The 20,764-nt window shown below is 32.1% G+C and overlaps 4 protein-coding genes and 2 non-coding genes across 6 annotated transcripts; 4 read left to right on the top strand and 2 right to left on the bottom strand.

Annotated features, from left to right (window-relative positions):
- The first annotated feature begins 2,953 nt into the window (after window positions 1–2,953).
- LOC107008073 (protein RER1B) lies at window positions 2,954–6,545 on the top strand. The gene is made up of 4 exons (XM_015206979.2): window positions 2,954–3,102; window positions 4,243–4,612; window positions 6,015–6,195; window positions 6,293–6,545. The coding sequence occupies exons 2-4, from the start codon at window positions 4,263–4,265 to the stop codon at window positions 6,344–6,346; spliced, it is 585 nt and encodes a 194-aa protein (XP_015062465.1). The 5' UTR covers window positions 2,954–3,102; window positions 4,243–4,262; the 3' UTR covers window positions 6,347–6,545.
- A 785-nt stretch (window positions 6,546–7,330) lies between these two features.
- LOC107014358 lies at window positions 7,331–9,438 on the bottom strand. The gene has a single exon (XM_015214235.2). It carries the CDS (start codon window positions 9,291–9,293, stop codon window positions 7,629–7,631), a length of 1,665 nt encoding a protein of 554 aa, XP_015069721.1. The 5' UTR covers window positions 9,294–9,438; the 3' UTR covers window positions 7,331–7,628.
- Window positions 9,439–10,555: 1,117 nt separating this feature from the next.
- On the top strand, window positions 10,556–12,117 carry LOC107015462 (syntaxin-112-like). Its single transcript, XM_015215739.2, has 2 exons — window positions 10,556–10,679; window positions 11,031–12,117. The coding sequence occupies exon 2, from the start codon at window positions 11,044–11,046 to the stop codon at window positions 11,896–11,898; it is 855 nt and encodes a 284-aa protein (XP_015071225.1). The 5' UTR covers window positions 10,556–10,679; window positions 11,031–11,043; the 3' UTR covers window positions 11,899–12,117.
- Window positions 12,118–12,225: 108 nt separating this feature from the next.
- LOC107030828 (putative pectinesterase 11) lies at window positions 12,226–14,006 on the bottom strand. The gene is made up of 5 exons (XM_015232069.2): window positions 13,765–14,006; window positions 13,228–13,387; window positions 12,960–13,148; window positions 12,555–12,787; window positions 12,226–12,463 (listed from the first exon to the last, which is right to left on the bottom strand). Exons 1-5 carry the CDS (start codon window positions 14,004–14,006, stop codon window positions 12,256–12,258), a joined length of 1,032 nt encoding a protein of 343 aa, XP_015087555.1. The 3' UTR covers window positions 12,226–12,255.
- Window positions 14,007–16,183: 2,177 nt separating this feature from the next.
- LOC114075807 lies at window positions 16,184–16,264 on the top strand. Its single transcript, XR_003576196.1, has one exon. It is a non-coding gene; the product is annotated as a small nucleolar RNA U30 (small nucleolar RNA).
- A 229-nt stretch (window positions 16,265–16,493) lies between these two features.
- LOC114075808 lies at window positions 16,494–16,576 on the top strand. The gene has a single exon (XR_003576197.1). It is a non-coding gene; the product is annotated as a small nucleolar RNA U30 (small nucleolar RNA).
- Window positions 16,577–20,764: the final 4,188 nt, after the last annotated feature.

Raw genomic sequence — 20,764 nt, 5'->3', positions numbered from 1 at the left:
TAGTTGAGATATATTTCGTTTCGATCCAAAATAACATTATTCCTCCTCTTTTTAGTTATACATTTGATTATGACAAAAATAACATTATTTTCATTTATTGAAGCGTTAAATAAATTAAAATAATTTTATTTTAATCGAAATGATCCATATAAAAATTTAAATAGTTAAAAAGGATCAAAATCGATGATAAATATCTGATTTGGGACGCTTAAAAGCCACGAACCTACTTCTTCTACCAGGCATATTTGTGTGGTTTTTTATTATGCCACGTCATCATAAGTCCATCTCAATCCCATCCCATAGGTACTAAAACTATAATATTATTTTATAATAATAATAATAATGTGGTACTCCTATTTGTTTGTTTTTTTTTCTTCGATGTAATTGGGATTTACAAATTGGTTATCCACAAAAGAAAAACAAACGCGACAACTATTTGTACCGTGTTCGTCACGTAAAATATAATGCAATTGTTCATTAATTTATTGTTTACAGTACGTAAACGTGACAATTGATTTGAATTTATTTTTAACGATTGCAAATTACAAGGAGTGGGGGCAGTGGCCGGTAGGAATTTACCTTTTATATGATTCGTTTAATTTTATTTAAATATAGATGAATTATTAATCCACGTATAGTTAATATATTAGTTTATTTTGATGGATTCAATTCAAGTTATCTAAAATCTAAATTGATATATAAATTAAATTGATTCATAATTTTTTTTAGTAATTTTTATGTATAGTAAATTTAAAAATCATATTTGTATGTTATAGGTGTAGTTTACATAATTGCGTTTCATAGCAAAATTTATATTTGCTATGGCTATTTCGCTATATATATACAAAAGAAGCAATTGTTAATTTGCTTCGGCATACATGTACAAAAAGATCAATTGTATAATCTGTGTTTGTATAAAGCGAGAAAGAGAGAAGACAAAAAAAAAAAAAAACTGAGCAGGGGAAGATCATATTTGAATAATCATAAGTGTATAGAACGAAAATATATGCATTTGTATTTATGTATATATTTTACTCTCGTTTTATACAAATACAAACGCAATGTATACATTTGTGTTTGTATAAAGTGAGAGAAGCGTGTGAGAGTGATGATCGAGATCTGGGACAGGGAAGAGAGGGGAATGAAAATATATGCATATATACAATTTTCTCTCGCTTTATACAAACACAAATAAAAAGCAAGAAAGGCGAGCAAGACTGCCCAGTGACAAATGAGAGTGGCAAGCGAAATCCAACACGCGGCGAAGTAGCAACAGTTTGCTGTAGGGTACAATTAAATCAAACTATATTTATAACAATTAATTTGAATTAACTGTTTGTAATATTACAAACAATTTCCATACCTTTTTTTTTTGCTTGTTTTATATGTAGCATACAATGTTTTTTGGCTATTTTAATTTAATTCATTTCTGAATAAATTATTTCTTAGAAGATTAATATTCAATATCCACCTATTTATAAATAGAATGTTTTCTGACGTGTTCATATTTAACGTAACCAGCTCATACATATAAAACAATGGCAATCACATGTGTAATGTGTCTATAAGTTTTGTATATTTGAGCAAAATCTCTCATAGTTGTTTTTCCAAACGCGAAATGTCATGTTAAAATATCGTCAAACTTACTAATTTGTTAAGTACCATCAATAAATTTACAATATATACACAAAATGATCGAAATATACACGTTATATATATTAAGTGTAAGTATTCTTATTCCATGTAGAATATAGGTACATGTATATATTTCATAAATTAGTTCATCTAAAGAATATTGGCTGGTAATTATTCATAATGTTTACTCAATTTGCTTTACGTTGGTCCAGTTCAAATTCAACTAGGGCCCAATTTTGTTTTCAATGCGAACTAGGAAGTTCAGGTCTCTCGTTGGGCTCTGATCCTTTAAATAAAAATGGGCCGGGTCTCTTTTGAGAAGATCTCGACCCTCTTTTATGTGTTGGATTACTTTGTTAATTTTCTTGGAAAAATTATGTAAATTAGTACATTTTAATAAATAACTATTGATTTTAGTAATATTTTTTATTTATTATCATTTATAACAATACTATGTTAAATCTGCAATATGAATTAAGAGTGAATTATGTATGCAATATATATGAATTATAATTGTTTTTTGAAATATATTATGTTTGTATGGTAAAAATTTGACACATTGTATCATAAGTATATTAAAATGTGTGATAAATGTATTATCCATCATTAAAACTTGTATTATATATGAATGATAAATTATTCTTTGTAATATGTATTAAACTTGTATTATAAATGAATTAAAAATGATCAAGTGAAAAAAAGATATCATTGCTATAAATAGTAAATATTTTTTTATTTTAGTATATTTATGTAATTTTCCCTACGCAAAAGAAAACGTTTTCTTTTGTAGTTTACCCAAGGGTTGTGCCAATTTTTTTTTTAACGACAAAGGAAATCCGCAACTGCTATCCTTTTGGGTGCGCACAGGGTAAAACATTGCTCCTATACAATAGCTCGCAAACTACATAAGAGAGATAACCCGCACTACGCAAATCTAGTGCGACAAGCTTTATGACTCATAAAATAAATCTCTCATTTAAAATTTATAAAATTTAAATTGTGATTAAATAATTTCTTGTTGGTGTAGAAAGTTCATAAATAGAATGGATAATTGATGGAGTAGTATTTATTGTGACACTAGACATACCTACTTAATGAGAAATCAAGAAAAATACTTCCCGTAAATGAAAAATCTAAGAATAAGACCAAGAATTATAATAGAGTGAGTGTAAATAAATTTATAATTCTTCACTTTTATAATAAATAAGATTAAAATGATAAAATAGTATATCAATTAGTAATTAAGAGTTATTAAATTGAAAATCCAAGGAAACTACAATTAATTAACAAATTATAAGCGGATAAATAGAAAATGTTGTTTATTTATTTAGGGCAAAATGGAAAGGGGAGAATTGTCAATTGATAGAAATTTCTTCACTCGTCGGTAGCCATTAAGAGCCACAGATCCGATCTTATTTTTCTCTTCCCTCTCTATTCAACCCTCTATATCTCTTCACTCACTGAAAGGTAATCCGTAATTTCAATGTTAATCTAACCCTAATCCCTACATGTTTATGTGATTTTTGTTTTAGATCTGATTCTTATTGTTGTTTCTAACACAGAGATTCCTGTTTATTCATGGGTGGATGATGCATCTTTAAGATTAGAAGAACTAAAATGAGTTATTTAGCCAAATGGATTTAATTTTAGGGTATCGATTAAGTATTATAAGGTGGGTCGGTTCAATTCGAAGTTTGATTTGGTTCAAAAATGGTATCGGAATCTTTAAGATTAGGAGAAATAAATTGTGTTAAGACTTCTTTTCATTGCGTGATTTGGAGTGTTTACGTTTACTGCTGGGTTCTATTGGACCAAAATGAGCAGGGCATTAATGGAGAATTTTAGATTGTTAAATTGATGGATTACGATAGGTCATAGTGTACAAAACATTGAAATGAAAATCAATTCCCCATTTATTTTGTTTTCTTCTAATTCTAGCTACATTGTTGACTTGCTAAAAAACTAGTTTATTGTATAATAGAGTTAAATTATGAGTATCCTACACCCATTTATTTTGTTTTGTTTGATTGTAGCTACACAGTTGACTTGATAAAAAAATAGTTTATTGTATGATACTGTTGAATTATATCTTATATTGGGATGACTTGTATAATTTCTTTTTCCCCTCAAAGAAATTGAACCAGCTGGAGGACTGAAGTTGAACCAGCTTCTTCATTGAGTTTGTTTTAATTCTTAAATAAGTGAATCACTCACTCAATCTTGCCTAATTTGAGAGGATTTCGATGATGAGATTGCGAACTTCTTTTTTGTTGTAGCCTTGTTTTCAAGTACCATTGGCCGGGAAAAATATGCTTTCTCTTTTATCCCGTCTCTTTGCGATAAAGTTTTGGTTGCTCTAGTTGATTTTTTAAAGGTCTGATAGTTGAAGGTGGTATTGTCATTCATTTGTCAATGATTGATATTATGGTGGGTGGTCTAAGCAATCAGTTTTTTCATTAGTGTTAATCTCCTCATGATCTAAGCATTAGTAGAATCTGAAGTCTTAAATTCTTCTATTTATTAACTTGAGCAAGTAGTGTACTCAGTTGACAATGTCTTTCTTGTGTTGAATGTTGATCTTGTTACATTTATATGTGGCACTTCTAGGGTTGTGAAGTTGAGTTTCTATGGAGGGTGTTGGAGGTGATGGTGCCTCAGCGGCTACAGCATTGAACCAGCGGAGGCATGAACTTTCAAAACTTTTCCAATACTATTTAGATAAAACTACTCCACATGCTACATATAGGTGGATTGGAACTTTTGTCTTAGCATTGCTTTATGCTCTGCGGGTTTATTATGTTCAAGGATTCTATGTTGTTACCTATGGATTGGGCATCTACATTCTTAATTTGCTGATTGGTTTCCTGTCACCTCTTGTTGACCCTGAGCTGGAACCTTCGGATGGACCTATGTTACCAACTAAAGGTTCAGATGAATTCAAGCCTTTCATACGTCGCCTCCCAGAGTTCAAGTTCTGGTAATAATTCCTGCTTTATGGTTTTTGCATTGCTTAATTCTCGGACAAAGGGTTTGTCACCTGAACATTGTATATTATATTGTATCAGAATAGACTCAGTTTGCCTTGTCTCATAGTTAAACGTTTGCATTGGTCTTAGCTCTCTTGGTGAACTTTGGAAGTAGGAATTGATGCAGAAGAACCTCCTTGCTGTGTATATTTGAAATCTGGACGAATTTTCCAAGCTAATTTACCTTTTGTCATACAACAGTCACTCCTATACTTATGTTGCCATTCTATGTTTAATATTTGTCTTGGCTGCACTAACATTAACTTTATACCTTGAACCAGCCGCATGACCATAGATTCAGCTATTTCTAAATGTTGCCTAGATCTTCAGCATTATGTACTTCGTTAACATTGAGATTAAAAAAAGGAAGTTTTACCCTGTGCGCACCCAAAGAGTAGCGGTTGCGGGTTTCCCTTGTCATCATAAAAAAAAAAGGAAGAGGAAGTTGTACCTCGTTAACATATGTTATGGTTCTGTTTACAGGAATCTTTTCCTTTTCTTTACCTGTTACACTGGATCTTACTTCAAAGTTCTCATAAATCATAGCATCTAAGATGCATTTGACCTGCACAGATGGACTTGGATATTATGTCCAATTTTCACTTCATAAGTTGCATTGGCGGCTTATGTGATCCCCGATGGATCTGTCCCATAAGAGTTTTGGGCCCTTCAGGAATTAGGAGGTTGCCAAATTTGGTTACTGATACCCTTCCAAAGCAATATATACCCAAGGCTCTGACAGCCTGACATCTGTTTTTTCCTTTTGGTGCTTGCTTGTTTTTAGTCTTTTTCTAATTACTTTGATTTCTTCTGTCCCATGGACTTTACAGGGTCTTCCACCACCTCAAAATTAGCACGGTGGATCATTTATTTCCTTGTCTACATGAATTTATTGTTGTGAAACACTGCTGTATTTTTGCATGATTTGCATTTAATATCTTGTGCTGGCTAATGTTTTGCCTGTGAGAAACAGGAATTGAACAAAGGTGGAAGATTTCTTTTTCTTTCAGTAGGGTGTTTCCAGAAAGGCCTGATTAGAGCGGAATGGATATAAATTATTCATATATCCAACCCCTGTCAGTTTTAAGAAAATAGCAACGCCAACCAGTTTGTATTGAGGTAGTTGCTTGATAGTGTTAATGCCAGAAAGCTAAATAAATGCAGTGCTATGCTTAAGTGACTTAGTTGGCCCTGTATCTTTTGTTATATAGTTGGCAGAGTTTTTATGCATGTTTTAGGCATTTAAGTGTTTTCTTGAACCTGGTTAAAGAAAAAGTAATTTTTTGAACCTTTTGGTTGTAGCAGCAATATTTATTATTTCTCTCTTTCTTTTGCCCCCCATGTTTCTTTCAGGTATGCCATAACAAAGGCTTTCTGTGTGGCATTTGTCATGACTTTCTTCTCCCTATTTGATGTTCCTGTTTTCTGGCCTATATTGTTGTGCTACTGGATTGTTCTATTTGTTCTTACCATGAGGCGACAAATTACACACATGATTAAATACAGATACATTCCTTTCAACCTTGGAAAGCAGGTAACCTCAGTAGCTATTGAGTAGTTTTATATCTCAACTAGTACATCGTGGTCTCATTTTGAGATGTTGAACATGATTTCTTTTGTTATTGCAACAGAAATATTCCGGGAAAAGGCCATCAGCAAGTGGCAGCAGCCCAAGAGCCGACTGAGCTTTTGCCAAACGCAGGAGAAAGTGTAGTAGGAAAAAACAGAAAACAAGATGGATTGATTGCTGCATATTTTAGTTAAATGTGATTTGTACTTACATTAATCTCTGACACGAAAAACGGGGAAACAAATGTAGTAGTTCTTTAATTGTCTTCCTTCCAGTTTGCTGATAATCATATAAATCTAATTTTGGGACGTATAGAACCAGAGTTATTGCTTTGTTTGCAAAAGAAGCTTCGTATGTGGAGGTTGGAGCAGGGTCTTTTGTAGTGTAATTTTACAAGTTGGGTTTTGGAGAGTACAGTGAAGGTAGATGTTGTCAAGGTAGAGGTGAAGAAGCCATGGCAAAATATTATCGAAAGCATGATTAAGCAAAGGAGGAACAATATATATATATATATAGTAAAATAATATGATAAACAAAGTATAAAAAACACAATGACACAACATTTAGAAATTATAAAGAGGAATACTATGACTACAAGTCCAAGATGCAATTGTGATCAACTGAGCTATTCAACTTGTGCAGTATTAGAAGAAGTATTTTGTGAAGTGGGTTCATCGCTCATATTTCTCATGTCGAGGCATTCAAAGTAAGGTTGAGATCGATTATATGAATTCTTAAATGTCAATGTCGTTTCATGCAAATCTGGCGTGCGTTCTTTCTCCGGCTCAGCCTGAAGGCCGTTTCTTCTTTTGCAAAATGGGAATGTGAACTACTGTTTCAAGCCAAACTTCTATATCATAATAGAATCCTTCTTAGTGTCTCGAGATAAAACAAGGATGAAAAGAAAAGTAAAACACAAGTAAGACTTCAGAGATTGTTAAAATAACAACATATCCAGTGCAATCCCACAAGTGAATCTAGGGCAAGTGGTGTATACGTAATCTTGCTCTACCTTGTGAAGATAGATATACTTAATAGATAGTTAAAAAAAGAAGAAGAAGGAATTACATGAAACATAGGAGATATTGCAAAAGAGAAGTAAAGAAGTTAAAATGTGGTTAAGCAAAAGGTTTCTTTTCAAAAATCCACCCAGAAGTAATCCAATACAAGAACCTTATACCCGCCAAACTCCAACAGAGAATATCATGAGCCAAGAATCCTATGTATTTGTCAACATACCATTCTATTTTTTTCTGATATACGTATAATGTGTTACCGTATAACATGGGTTCATATATAATACGAGTATCTCCTATAATCGATCATTAGGACTCGAACTATTAGATATAAACCATAGCATGTTACAAAATGTGTGGCAGACTGAACTATCGCACAGCTTACTCTTGCTCTCTGAACTTCTTGTAAATATCGCCTTTATAGAACTTTCTTGTTCTAAGTACCAAAATGTATGATATAATGCACCCTACAAAACTTGCTGCAGCAATTATCAGAAAAGAAGACCTGTAACACTCGATACCGATGCATGTTAAATGATCCCCTGGCTTCCTATAAAGTCCCAAAGCTGCCATTTGCCTCAAAGCTTCCTTGTCATAAAAATGACCAACCAATCTAACATTGAATACATAAGCTCCAATTGGACTGGCTGCTCCGCCAAAGTTGAGCAGTGTAGCATAGTGTTTTAGGCCAAAAAGTTCTGATATGATGGAAAATATCAAAGGTGCCATAGCTCCAAAGCAAAACCCAAGAATAGCCAATGCAACATCAAGAAGACTTGGAACACCCATTGCAATAAGAATATGGCCAAAGCAAGATAAAAGGAGCACAAAGGTAAGCATCAACGGACGAGGTACTTTATACTTTGTCAAGAAAATCTCAGAGACAAAGCCAGAGACTACTCTTCCAAGATAACCCCATATACTCACTAGTGAAGTAAATGTTGCAATACTCGTATTAGGATATCCTAACGCCTTACCAATTTGACCTATGTTATCAATAGCAGTCAACGTACCACCCGCTCCAAAGATAGTAGTAATAAACAAAATCAACATGTCAATGCTCAAAAGTGCTTGCAAAATCGTATAATCTTCACCTCTCTCCGGTGGCTTAAACACATTCTTGAACCATAAAACTTCTTTCCCCTGACTTCTTGAAGGTAACTTCCCTTGCTCAAGTCCTTTCAACGGCGTAAAATCATCTAAAACTTGTTTCCTATTCTTCCCAATTCTCAATTCTTCTCTGATTACAACAACAATAGGTGCAAACAACAAAAGCAACATGACACAAGAACTCAATCTATATTCAACTAAAGTGAAAGCTACCCTATTTTGCAAAATGGTGACCATTAACAGAAATCCAGCAAGACCAAGTGATATATAAAGAAGCTGATAAAAAATCTTCACCTCATTTTCTTGACGATTAACGCCTTTCAAAACCCTAACATACCTAAGCAAAGTACAACAAACAAATGGTGGAAGCCAAGCAATTAACAACACTAAAGATTTCCCATTATTCCCATAAATAGCATGAAACAATTGTGTTATAATTGCACCACTTAAACCAACAAAACCCTTTAACAATCCAATCACAATTCCCCTACTTTCTGGGAAATTTTTAACACAAGTTACTAAAGCACCAGTATTAGTAAAAGTTTGAGAATTTGCACCAATCATTAAACATAAACACATTTGCCAAACCTGGGGTTTGACTAATTCATCACCGTTGACTGCTAACCATAAGTAAATGTACCCAGAAAAATTCATTAATGACCCAATTAGAAGAACAACCCATGGTGGGCAAACTTCATTGATTAAACCAGCAATGATTCCTACATTGGCACCCACATCCTTAAAGAAAGATAACAGATTTAAGGTTGTTTGATCATAACCCAATGAAGATTTGACATGTTGTGAGTAAAGACCAAATAAGTAAGTGCCACCAGAAACAGACAAGATCAAGATTGAAGCAAAAGCAGTGAACCATCGCCCATTGAAGAAAGGCGTTGGGGTTTTACCCAAATTTTTCAAACTGAAATCTGCCTTCATCAGTTTTTACTTTCAAGACTCCGTCAGATCGGCTAAGTAGCGTTTCGATCTGTAAACACCAGCCGTTTTGGTCAATGGCTTTGAAGTTTCCATTTTCATTGAAAAGTTCAATAGTTAATAAATTGGTTTAAGGGGAATTTTTTTTTTAGAAAAGTCGGATGAGATAGTCAAAAACAGCTCATAAAATTATTTTATCTCATTTAATAATTTTATTACTATAAGCTAATTTTGAAATAGTTAAAAAATTAATCTGAGAGATTACTATATATATTCATGCGTGGTATATTTACTTTTTTTTCCCCATATTTTTTGGGAATAAAATTAATAGCTTACTATTTTCCAGAATTGGTCAAGGGAATGTATTATTCCCTCTTCATATGATGTTAAGTATTCTTCAACAAAAAAGGATCTAATATTCACATACGAGGAAAAGCTACGGAGAAAAATAAGTAATTTTTAAAAAAACTATTTGACAAGTAAATAAAAAATTATTTTCATCAACTAAATATAAAAAGGTTAACAAAATACTGAAATTTTTTTTCTCCCCCTAATCAATATTAATTTTTTTTTGTCCATATATAAGTTAATAGAATTTACTTCTATTGATGGTGCAATTTCAAAGTTAGGGTGGGCAACTTTCACAAAATAAGTACTAGTGAGTGGAAAATATTATTTCCCTCATCGAGTGTGATAACGACCAAATGTAAAATTTGAGCAAATTAACAAGACGAAAACCATATCTTTTTTGGCCTCATAACTTTAATATATGATATGTGAGTTGAATTTGATACGATGTTATCTAAAATTGAATTTTTTTAAAAAATCTATAAAAATAATTATTTAAATATCATAATGAATATATTAAGTAGATCGTATGTTATTTTTTATTATTTACATTTTCTGTTGGCAAAAATATAGTGAGCATATGAAATAATAATTATCATATAATGAAATAAACATGGTAAACGGAATTAACTCTTCTTTTTTTTTGATTCTTATCGTCGCTGTAATAGATAATATTTATAATTTTAAGATAATATTTACAATTTTGATTAAGATAAAGATCATTCACCAAACAAAAAAGGATAAACTTTTAATGAAAAGTAATCCAATTTTAACATATAATTGTCTCTTTTTTTTTTGTCTATGCCATGTAATTTATCGTATTTCTATAAAAAAAAAAATGTAACTTTATTGTAGGCTAATAGCCTAATTACGTTACAAATATAACGGCTATATTTCTTCGAATTTGAAATAAACGTCCCTTTTAAAGTCCATCATATAGCTATTCACTCATTTAACCTCCAATTTCTTCACTTCACAATTCTCATTTTCTCTGCAAATTCACAAACAGAGTAACCGAGAGCGTCTCAACAATTCTTCAAGGTACCCTTCTTTTTTCCATCCTCTAATCTTTTATGGCTTTAATTTTCTTGCTCTGTTGATTCTTTTTATGGGTTCAAGTAGATTTTAAGGCTGTGTTCAGGGCTTGTTATCTGTCGAGTATTGCGATGAATTCTTTAGGAATTTCTAGTAATTTTGAATTGATTTCATGATTTGATGTCTTTTTCGTTTTTTCTCTATCTGAGTTCTTGAATAATCATATAGCCGACACCAACTATTTTCTTGGGAAAATTTGTTACTGCAATCACAAGATTGGGATTTTTCAAAAATGATTTCAAGAATGGAATAGAATTTGATGTGTGTCTCTGTTTTCTGTATATGGGTGTTTTTCAGAATTGTCGTAAAGATGAATGACCTGATGACGAAATCATTCTTAAGTTATGTGGAATTGAAGAAACAGGCTATGATGGATGTTGAAGCAGGGCCTGATATTGAGATGGGTCAACTCGACCCTACTGATGAAAGAAACCTCTCAAAATTCTTTGAAGAAGTTGCTGTAATTAAGTCTGATATGGAAGAGATTAACAATCTTCTTGTCAATCTTCAAGACCTTAATCGAAAAACCAAATCAGCCCCGAGTGCCAAAATTCTTCAAGGACTTAGAGATCAGATTAACTCTGACATTATTACTGTTCTTAGAAAGGCGAAAATGATCAAAACAAGACTTGAATTGCTAGATAAATCCAATCTTGACAATCGTGGCGTGTCAGGAAGTCCCGTTGATCGAACGAGGATTTCAGTGACTAATGGTTTGAGAATTAAACTGAGGGATATGATGAATGATTTTCAGTGCTTAAGGGAAAATATTGTAGCAGAACACAAAGAAGGCTTAAGAAAACAGTATAGTAATGCCAACGGGGAGGAACCGAGCGAGGAGGCGATTGAAAAGATGATGCAAGAAAGGGTTTTTGAAAAGGGGGTGGTGGAGAACCAGGATAGACATGAAGCTGTGAAAGAGATACAGAAAAGCTTGGTTGAGCTGCACCAAGTGTTTCTTGATATGGCTGTTATGGTTGAGACACAAGGTGATCAAATGAACAATATTGAGCAAAATGTGGTTAATGCTGGTGGATATGTGAATGGTGGGATGAAGGAGTTAGATCGTGCTAATCGAATGAAGAGAACGAGGACTTGGGCTTGTTGGATTGGCGCGTTGGTGCTGATTTTCTTGTTGATATGCCTTATTGCAATTCTATTTTGAATTCAGGGTCTTTGGGGCTCTCTATCACTTTTCATTATGTGCTTCTGTTCCTTCTCTGATGGCGATGGACAGATATCTGTTCTCTTATAGACATAATACGGCTATGTGATGAATTTATGCTCATCAACTGCTTCTATGTAAAATAGATTGAAAATGATACATCACATTTGGAGATTGGAGTATAGTATATATTGAATTTGATCAAGATTTTTCTTCTTACTCTAGCACACCTGCCTGGATAACAAAATAGTTGTTTTCAGTTATATCATTGGTTTCATTTGCTTATAATATTTCTAATACAATCTCAATAAATTACAAATAATTAATTAGTGGCGCTAAATTAAAATAACTTCGATTTCAATTTTCTCCAGTAGAAGTAACAATATTTGTTGAGCCTGATCTTTTGAAATGGGTCGGGGCGGGCCTTAACCAATTTCGCCCACCAATCATATTCTTGGTCAGAAATGGCGCAGCGTCCTCGTTCGATAAGCTACGTGACCAAACCACCCTTTTTGATCTATTAGCACCCGGTCCATAACACTTGTATTCACCATAGTACGAAGTGCTGTCACAGATTTAAAATTATAAGCAAAGATGGATAATGTGGTTTGTCATAGGCCTTTTTGCTTATTGAATTGAAATAATCTTTAATTTACCTTTGCTTGGTAGAATCTCCCCAGTCATTCCATCCCTCTGGCTGTATGATATTAGCCATAAATGTGTAGGCAAAAACAACCCTAGAATATGAACCCCATGGTCTTCCTAGTGAAGTGTTCCCTCCTGTACCTGTTATCTTGCAACCTAAAAATGTAAATCCTGAATTTTCTAAAGGGGTCTCTCTGCCTTGAGCTGTGATTGCCCCTGCTGCAACTGAATGAATATGACACCTCTGCCAAATTTTGCAAATACATTATTACTTCTACAAATATACTCTCAACTTATTGACGAGCGTTTAAGTTATATGCATATTTATACATCATTCATTTTAACTAGTATGTCAATATTATTAACATGTGATAATGTAATTTTTTTTCATATATTGTTGAATTGTGAGAACTTACTTCATATAGAGAAGCTGCGCTACCGAAAATAAAATCAACGGCCCCTTCAATGTAACAATTGTTGTAATAATGCCTACCACTATCGTCTAACAAAGTGTCTTGATACGATTGAATTTTACAACTATAGAATGCACCTCTATCTCCTTTAACCTTTAGTGCCACGGCTTTGCCACTCGTTCCGAATAAATTCTACATGATAAACAACGTCATAATCAGATAAATAAATTGAAACGAAGTTACAAATACATAGTGAGCATTAATTATTTACCTGTATTGTTAAATATCTTGCAACAAAATCGGAGGCTAATACAGTGAGTGTAGGAGATTCAGTTATATCTCCACCTTCACTAGATGTAATTATTGTGTTAGAAGCCTCTGTTCCACTCAACGTGATGAATGGCTTATCAGCAGGTACCACAATCTTCTCTCTGATAAATCCATGCAAAATAGATTTAAAAAATAATAACTGTTCACTTAATAATAATTAATGTCTGAATTGCACATAAAAATGGAACTAATAACTTTGAAAAAAATCAAGGCCAGATTACCCATTGTAACAATATTAAGTTTATGCATTTTAAATTTTAGAAAAAAAACAACTTAAATTAATGTAACATCCTCTGTCTCGATAGTTTTTTGGCTGCTAGATCATGAACATATTCTGTATATAACATAACATGAAAATCAATTCTTTGATCGTCATAGTTAAATGTAATTATAGAGAAGTTCGACTATTGGATTCTGAATAACATCTAATTAAAACTCTAGCATCTGCTCGGTTAAAAAATACAAGATAACCACGAACCTGTAAGTCCCTGGCTTAACCCAAATGAAGAATAATTCAGTATTATTCGATGGAACAGCATCAATAGCATCTTGAATTTTCTTAAAATCTCCCTGGCCTGATTGGTCCACTCTAATTAGAATGGCTGTGGAAAAATTTGTACTAGAGTTGTTTGCAGCCATGGCTAAATTAGTTGACGTATTACAACAAATGAATAGAATTAATATAAGATGAAATTGAATTATGAATGAAGTAGCATCCATGTGCAAATTAATATTTCAAGTAATTAAACAGCGGTCTCGATGGGGGTGCCAGAGAATAGTAAATTAATTAAGTAAAGTAAAGGTGATTAAAAAGCAGAAACATTGTTAAGCTTTATAAAGAAGGTTTCTTCCTTAATGAACGCCGGCAGCCGAGAATTAGTGTCAAAGTATTGGTGGCTTACTTTTTAATTTGCAGATTGATTAAGGTCTAAGTTGTTCACCATTCACATTAATCATGGAACATGAATTCAATTCAATATGGGTTGACGTAGCTAGCTCAAAGGAAAGAGATTGCCCAAACCTTAAAAGGAGTTCACCCATTTCATTAACCATCGATATGGGACTTTTGTCATTCTTTAACACCCCACCTCACGCCCAATGCTTAGCATCTGTGCGTGAGCAATTTTGATTTCGGGATCTCAACATCGGGTGAGACGGGCCCTGTGCCCTGCTCTGATACCATGTGAAATTAGGTCTTAGCCTAGGTTGCAACCAATTAACAAGATAAAATGATTGCAAACAGGGGCGAAGCCAGTTTGCAGTCACGGGGCTCATCCGAATCCCCTTTTTCCTTTAGCTACACTTCGAGAGTTTGAACCTCGTTGGTGAAAATTCTATACCTCCGCTACTAGTTGCATATGTTGGGTCTAATTGAGTAGTCGATTGAGAAGAAGGATGATATTTCGAGATATTGCTAATTGGTGAAGTCCATTTTACTCAATTTGATCGTTGAAACATCCCTTAAGCTATATATATATACTTATATATATAATTGTGATATTCAATAAAACTGGTTAACCAATCTCCTTTAAGGGCGGAGCATGCATAGTCCTCAATAATATTTTATGTGATAGAGTTGGAACAGAGATACTATGGAACATTTTATTATTTTTATCAACCAAATCAGCAGACACGTTAACGTTTTACTTGTGTTGTGATTGCTTAATTATAAGGCCCATAACTATCACGTAGTTTGAAGCTTAAATTTGAAGTTAGTGTTTGTTAATAATAATTTGAGCCAACCGGTACCAAAAACCAACCTACACCATCGAAACGGGTTTAAATTAAAGTGTAATTCTGATTATATAAAAAAAAATCAACAAATTAAGATATGAATTACATAATAATAATAATAATAATAATAATTGATCGAACGGATCATTGACAACCCTAGATGGATCAATTCATTTTGTTCATCATTTTTTCTTTCATATATATTTTAGTACTAGACTATCACAAATTTCATTCTTTTGATAACTTAATCGTAAATAATCTTTCTTGTATTTTTTAATTCTTTTAATTTTGTAGATGTTTTCATGATTAAAAAATTCTTTTGAGAAATAAATAAATAAATATTCAAATCAAATCTATATTTGCTAACTTCTAAAATTATAGACGAATGCAGCTCTAAAAAATAAAATATGATTGTAAATCAGTATTTAATTGCCATGAATTATGCTTTAAATAAGTTTGGTATTTATTTTTCAAATAGATTAGTCTTTATTTATTTCTTTTTTGAAATTAAATTAGTACTAGCAGGATATAAATACCATTTTTTAAGACATGGACATAACATACATTATAAACTTAAAAGGACATAAATCACATACTTTTAAGGAAAATTATTATTCGTCTCTTATAGTTTATAATTACAGAAATTCCTCAAATTGATACAATATATAAGCATTGATACATTAATTTGATGCGTGAAATACATTAATCGCTAAGTAAGATACATTACATTTTATACATGATACACTAATCTGATGTATATTTTATACATGATACATTAATCTGATGCACGAGATATATTAATTTGATGCGCAAGATACATTAATTTAATACACTGATATATTAATATGATGCGTGAAAATACTAAATTTTAAAAATTTATAAAACTAATAAGAAATAATGATAATAAGACATTTATTCAAAAAGATATTTGCATCAACAGACAGACCAACAAAGTGCAAATGAGGGCTTTCCGGTCGTTCGGGTCCAAGCATATAATGGGCTTATCAAATTTAAAAGCCCATCTTTTCCATATTAACACCCGCCGCCATCTTCTATAAATTTCGTCAGAAACCCTAATCTCTCAGTTTCATAGCTCTCTCTTTTAACTTTACATTTTCTCTTCCTTCTGTTTGTATTTTTCTTTCTTGTGATTAAGAAAAAGGTGCGATGATGAGGTTATTGAATAATCTCGTTAATCTGATAATAGCTGAGGAAAATCTCTCTATCCATTCTTACTCCTGAGCACCTTCTTTGCTTTATTTTTAAATTTTATTTTAGTTTTAGTTTTCCAGCCATCTGGGAATTTTCTCTTTTTTGGATTTGATGTTCGATATCTATATTGAAATTGAATTAATTTGGGTAGCAAAAATATCATTTAACCCCAGTACTCGAAATGAAGTTATTTCATATTGACAAATTGTTTACAGCTTTGACTTATTTTTTTCAGCAGGATCTCTTAATTTCAATTTGAGGTGTGATGATGAGGTTGTTGTATAATCTCGTTAATCTGATTATTGCTGAGGACAATATATCTATCCATTCTTAATCCACTGAGCACCTTCTCTTTTTTTTCGTCTTTGGGTAGAAACTCGAAAATTCCTTGTTAATTGTTTTTTTTTAACAACTCCTCTTTTAGTTTGAGGAGTTAAACTGACCTGATATGGTTTATGGTTTTTGAAAGTTTTGATACTATAATTTTGGTATCTAATTTTAAAAGTATTATATTATTATTATTATTATACTAATTTAATTTTATTATCATACTAATTGAAGTTTTATATATTCGGGAGTATTATGACTTCGATGCTAGCCTTTCTAAAAAATAATAATAAAAACTAGTACCACACCATTTCTAGTTCTGCTAAAAGCTTGAAAATCTCAACATGAATTTTGTGAATTTATATTATTATATCAAGCTTTTCGTTGAAGCTGTGAATTTTAAATCGATAAATGACAAATAATTTCATTTTACCCCTTCAATTAACCTGGCTTGGGTTGTCCACTACTTTGTTTGCATGTTGGAAGTTTGAATGTTTAATGGAATCCTTTTTCGTATTCTTAATGAATTTTATATTTTGTATATCTCAAAATAAATAAATTGTTTAGGTGTTTCACCATTTTTTAGGGAAAAAAAGAAGAAAATTAAGACATAAATTAGATATCGTTATTTATTTATCATCAAATTAATCTATAAAATAGTTCAAAATAATTAAAATTTCTTAAACTCATTACTAAACGGAACCCAACAAATTAAAACAGATAAATATATGAATCGACACCCATAACAATGAAATGCATAACTAAATATATATTTTTATATTTGATTCTAGTAATGTAAAACTGATTAATTTAATTTGTTTGTGATTATGATCGGTGTTTTAAAAGAAGGGGGTGTGAGGTAAGGCGTTTTATACAGTATGGGGCTAGGCGTAACCCCGAGATACGGGGCGAAGTCTCATGGATCTACAGAGTGTACTCTCATGTATATTCAATTTTATAGTTTTATTACTAATTAATTTTCTTTCAATGATTTTGCATATTAATTTTTATTAAAAACCTATAATATATAGAAATTATATTTTGATTTTTATTTGCAATAAGTATTGATAATCGATAATAAAGAAAAAAAGAATCATAATTACTATTTGAGAATTATCATTACACCAATAAGAATAAAACATGACTATACAAGTATAAATAAGGGCAACTTTCACATATAGCAAACAAAAAATTCATATTTGTATGCTATAGCAAACTTTGCATAATTGCGCTCCATAGCAAACATAAAACTGTATAATTTGCTATACATATACAATTGTATAATTCGCTGGCCTATTTCGCTGCAATTGTATAATTTGTTTTGCATACAGTTGAATCGAATTAAAATGTATGTATATTGCATAATTATAAGTGTATAGCAAGAAGATATATGTTTTTCTAGTTTTATACAAAAACAGAAACACAATATATACACTTCTGTTGTATAAAGCTAGAGAAAATTGTATTTCACTGCAATTGTATAATTCGTTGGCTTTTTTCTCTGCAATATTTGAAGTAAAATGTTTGTAAATTGTATAATTATAGTGTATAACACGAAGATATACATTTTTGCATGTGTATATACAATTTTCTCTCGCTTTATACAAAACAGAAACAGAATTATACACTTCTGTGTATAAAGCGAGAGAGGCGAGCGAGAATGGAGAGTGGCGAGCGAGATTTTTGGGAGAGAGACGCTGGCAAATTTTAGCTAATGTTTGCTATGGAGCACAATTAAATCAAACCCTAGCTATTCCATTTAATTTAGGTTATTAGTTTGCTATTATATACAATTTTCCCTATAAATAATCTAAAATCTTAACTTTCTAATAATAAAAGAATCATTATTTCTAAAAAAATATATATGTCATACTATACAATTTTCTTCCCGTCCTACCAAAGCCCTAAAATAAAATAATCAATAAACTTACAAGTATTATAGTATAAACATCACTCTTTCATGAATAAAAATAAAATTACTTTCAAATAATTAAATAAAATATGATAATTTTGAGATATATGACAAAACCATGAAGACCAATGATAAGTGAACAAGTAAAATTTCGCTACATATTTTTAAGAGAAATGTTACGTAATATATAATTACTTCATAGTGTTACCAAATAGTAAATATTGGATACTACATTTGTCGTTTATGTTACTCTCAATCTTGTTATCTTTATAGAGTAAAAATGTGTGTATAATTCATTTATTCAAGAATTATGAGGGTCAACAATGTTCATTAAAGATTTTAACACATAATTTGTGTAAGATCTGTTAGGCGAGTCCCGAGCGTTGAACATTGGGCGTGCTTTAGGGTGTACAGTCGAATTATGATCAATTACTGATCCAAATCAACATGTCCCAAACTTAAGTCTTGAGACGTTTTGCTAGAGTCCCTCCCCAAAGCGAGTTCCAAAAAAGTCGTTTAAAACACTGATAATGATCAATTACTGATCCAAACCAACATGTCAAACACCTTAGACTCAACACAAAATACAGACTCAACATATAAAACGTAACATTAGACTTTTCTTTTTTCCTTAACTAATTGAAAAACCCCCCAGACTTGAAGAACATCATCATCACTATCACATCCATGACATCTTCAGAGGACTCGATCAACCCTGACAATACACTAGTATTCTGAATTCCCGTACTCATGTCATAGGAGCAGAAAGATTTCTTGTCCTGCTTCATGTAGAACAAAACAGAGTTGTACTCCTCCTTCAAGAAATTCAGCTTGATGATCCGTGTTGTTTCATCCCATCTCAACTTTCTGTAATCATTTAATACCAAAACACGGAGCTCATCTTTTACTTGTTCAACGAACGAGAGCTGGCCATTCCAATCCATGAGACTAGGGCGGGCGAAGAAACCTCCTCTAGGCAAAGTAGTATGACCAATGTAGGTCTCATTAACCATATCCAAAACATCAATTTCCATATCATCATCAATATACCAAATGCAATAAGCAACTCCCTTTCTAAAGAAAACCTGAATTCTTCCGTTCCTCCTCTTGTTGTTTTCAGGACACAGCTTCACATCTCGCCAACAATAACTAGTTTTATCCCTCCCAATTCGAAGAGAGAGGATTTCATAACCATGTTGATGAACAGAAACCAACTTGACAGCTAGGCTATCGAAGACGAAATCCAAGGCGATGCATAAACTAGGATGTAGTGGATTGGGGATATCAATCGTTTGTCGTAATATAGAACATTCAATGCGGTATCTCGAATCATGAATGCTAGTAAATTTCTTGAGATATAAGCCTTGACTACTCGTAGTACTAATGCTAAACTCTACTTCCTCTCTCTCCTCGTTTTCGAAATCCTTCAAAGTGCCTGTGAGATCATCCAAGTTTGAACAATATTCTGAATTTCGATAGTGAAGGAAGGCGAGATGAGGATGAAGAAAAAGGGTATTCCACAGCTTGGAAACAGATTTGAATTTGAACAATGATGAGAGGGGTAAGTAACTCAATATGTAAAATATTAATTCATCAGGAAGCTGCGGGAGATTCTCCTCCTCCTCAGCAATTCTCATTCTCTTTATCATGATTAATTAATAGGAATATGATGAATATGAAAATTTCAATCAAACCAAACCTAGATTGAGGGTAGATGGACGCATCATGATTATGTATTTATAGAGTATAGTAAATAGCACCTTCCTTTTTTGGTATCCCAAACCAATAGCAATAAGGAATCCTAACCTAATTAAGGTTTTAGATCAAATGTATGTTAGGAATTATAATAAGGCTTTATTTAAGGAAAATTCGGACTTTTATTTATTATTATTTTGCTCGAAAAAACAAGTTCTAGACCTAGCAAACACGCCAGAGCCTCCTTTGTATTTTAAAAAGACATTTGAGAGTTTCAGTTCTTTTATTTATTATTAATTTTAAATAGGTAATTATAAAAGTAATTAGACAAAAAAAGAAATGAAACTCTCAATCTATGCTCAAAATTCTAATGCAAAACATTGGGGATAATACATAAGTTTTTCTCTCAATCTATGCACGAAATTCTAGAGACACACCTTATACTATACTGAAGTCCTATTCCCCCCTCAATTTATTTTATAAATAATTTTCTATCCCTTTTCAACCTACGTGACATTATCTTATGGGCACATCGTGTGTTAACATTTTTTTTCAAACTAGTATCACGTAAGCTGAAAAGGGTTTTAGAAATTATTTA

This window comes from Solanum pennellii, chromosome 1 (assembly GCF_001406875.1).
Source record: "Solanum pennellii chromosome 1, SPENNV200".
Classification (NCBI taxonomy): domain Eukaryota; kingdom Viridiplantae; phylum Streptophyta; class Magnoliopsida; order Solanales; family Solanaceae; genus Solanum; species Solanum pennellii.
Note: the sequence above shows the minus strand (reverse complement) of the source record. Positions and strands in the feature narration are given on the sequence as shown.

What these genes read in the sequence shown, in the direction of transcription:
- LOC107008073 (XM_015206979.2), top strand. Translation starts at nt 4,263, where the DNA reads ATGGAGGGTGTTGGAGGTGATGGTGCCTCAGCGGCTACAGCATTGAAC. An exon ending in CTCCCAGAGTTCAAGTTCTG is followed by an intron (nt 4,613 to 6,014) that starts GTAATAATTCCT and finishes TGTTTCTTTCAG; the next exon opens with GTATGCCATAACAAAGGCTT. An exon ending in CTTTCAACCTTGGAAAGCAG is followed by an intron (nt 6,196 to 6,292) that starts GTAACCTCAGTA and finishes TTATTGCAACAG; the next exon opens with AAATATTCCGGGAAAAGGCC.
- LOC107014358 (XM_015214235.2), bottom strand. Translation starts at nt 9,293, where the DNA reads ATGAAGGCAGATTTCAGTTTGAAAAATTTGGGTAAAACCCCAACGCCT.
- LOC107015462 (XM_015215739.2), top strand. Translation starts at nt 11,044, where the DNA reads ATGAATGACCTGATGACGAAATCATTCTTAAGTTATGTGGAATTGAAG.
- LOC107030828 (XM_015232069.2), bottom strand. Translation starts at nt 14,006, where the DNA reads ATGGATGCTACTTCATTCATAATTCAATTTCATCTTATATTAATTCTA. An exon ending in CAAGATATTTAACAATACAG is followed by an intron (nt 13,149 to 13,227) that starts GTAAATAATTAA and finishes TTTATCATGTAG; the next exon opens with AATTTATTCGGAACGAGTGG. An exon ending in GGAGATTCTACCAAGCAAAG is followed by an intron (nt 12,464 to 12,554) that starts GTAAATTAAAGA and finishes AATCTGTGACAG; the next exon opens with CACTTCGTACTATGGTGAAT.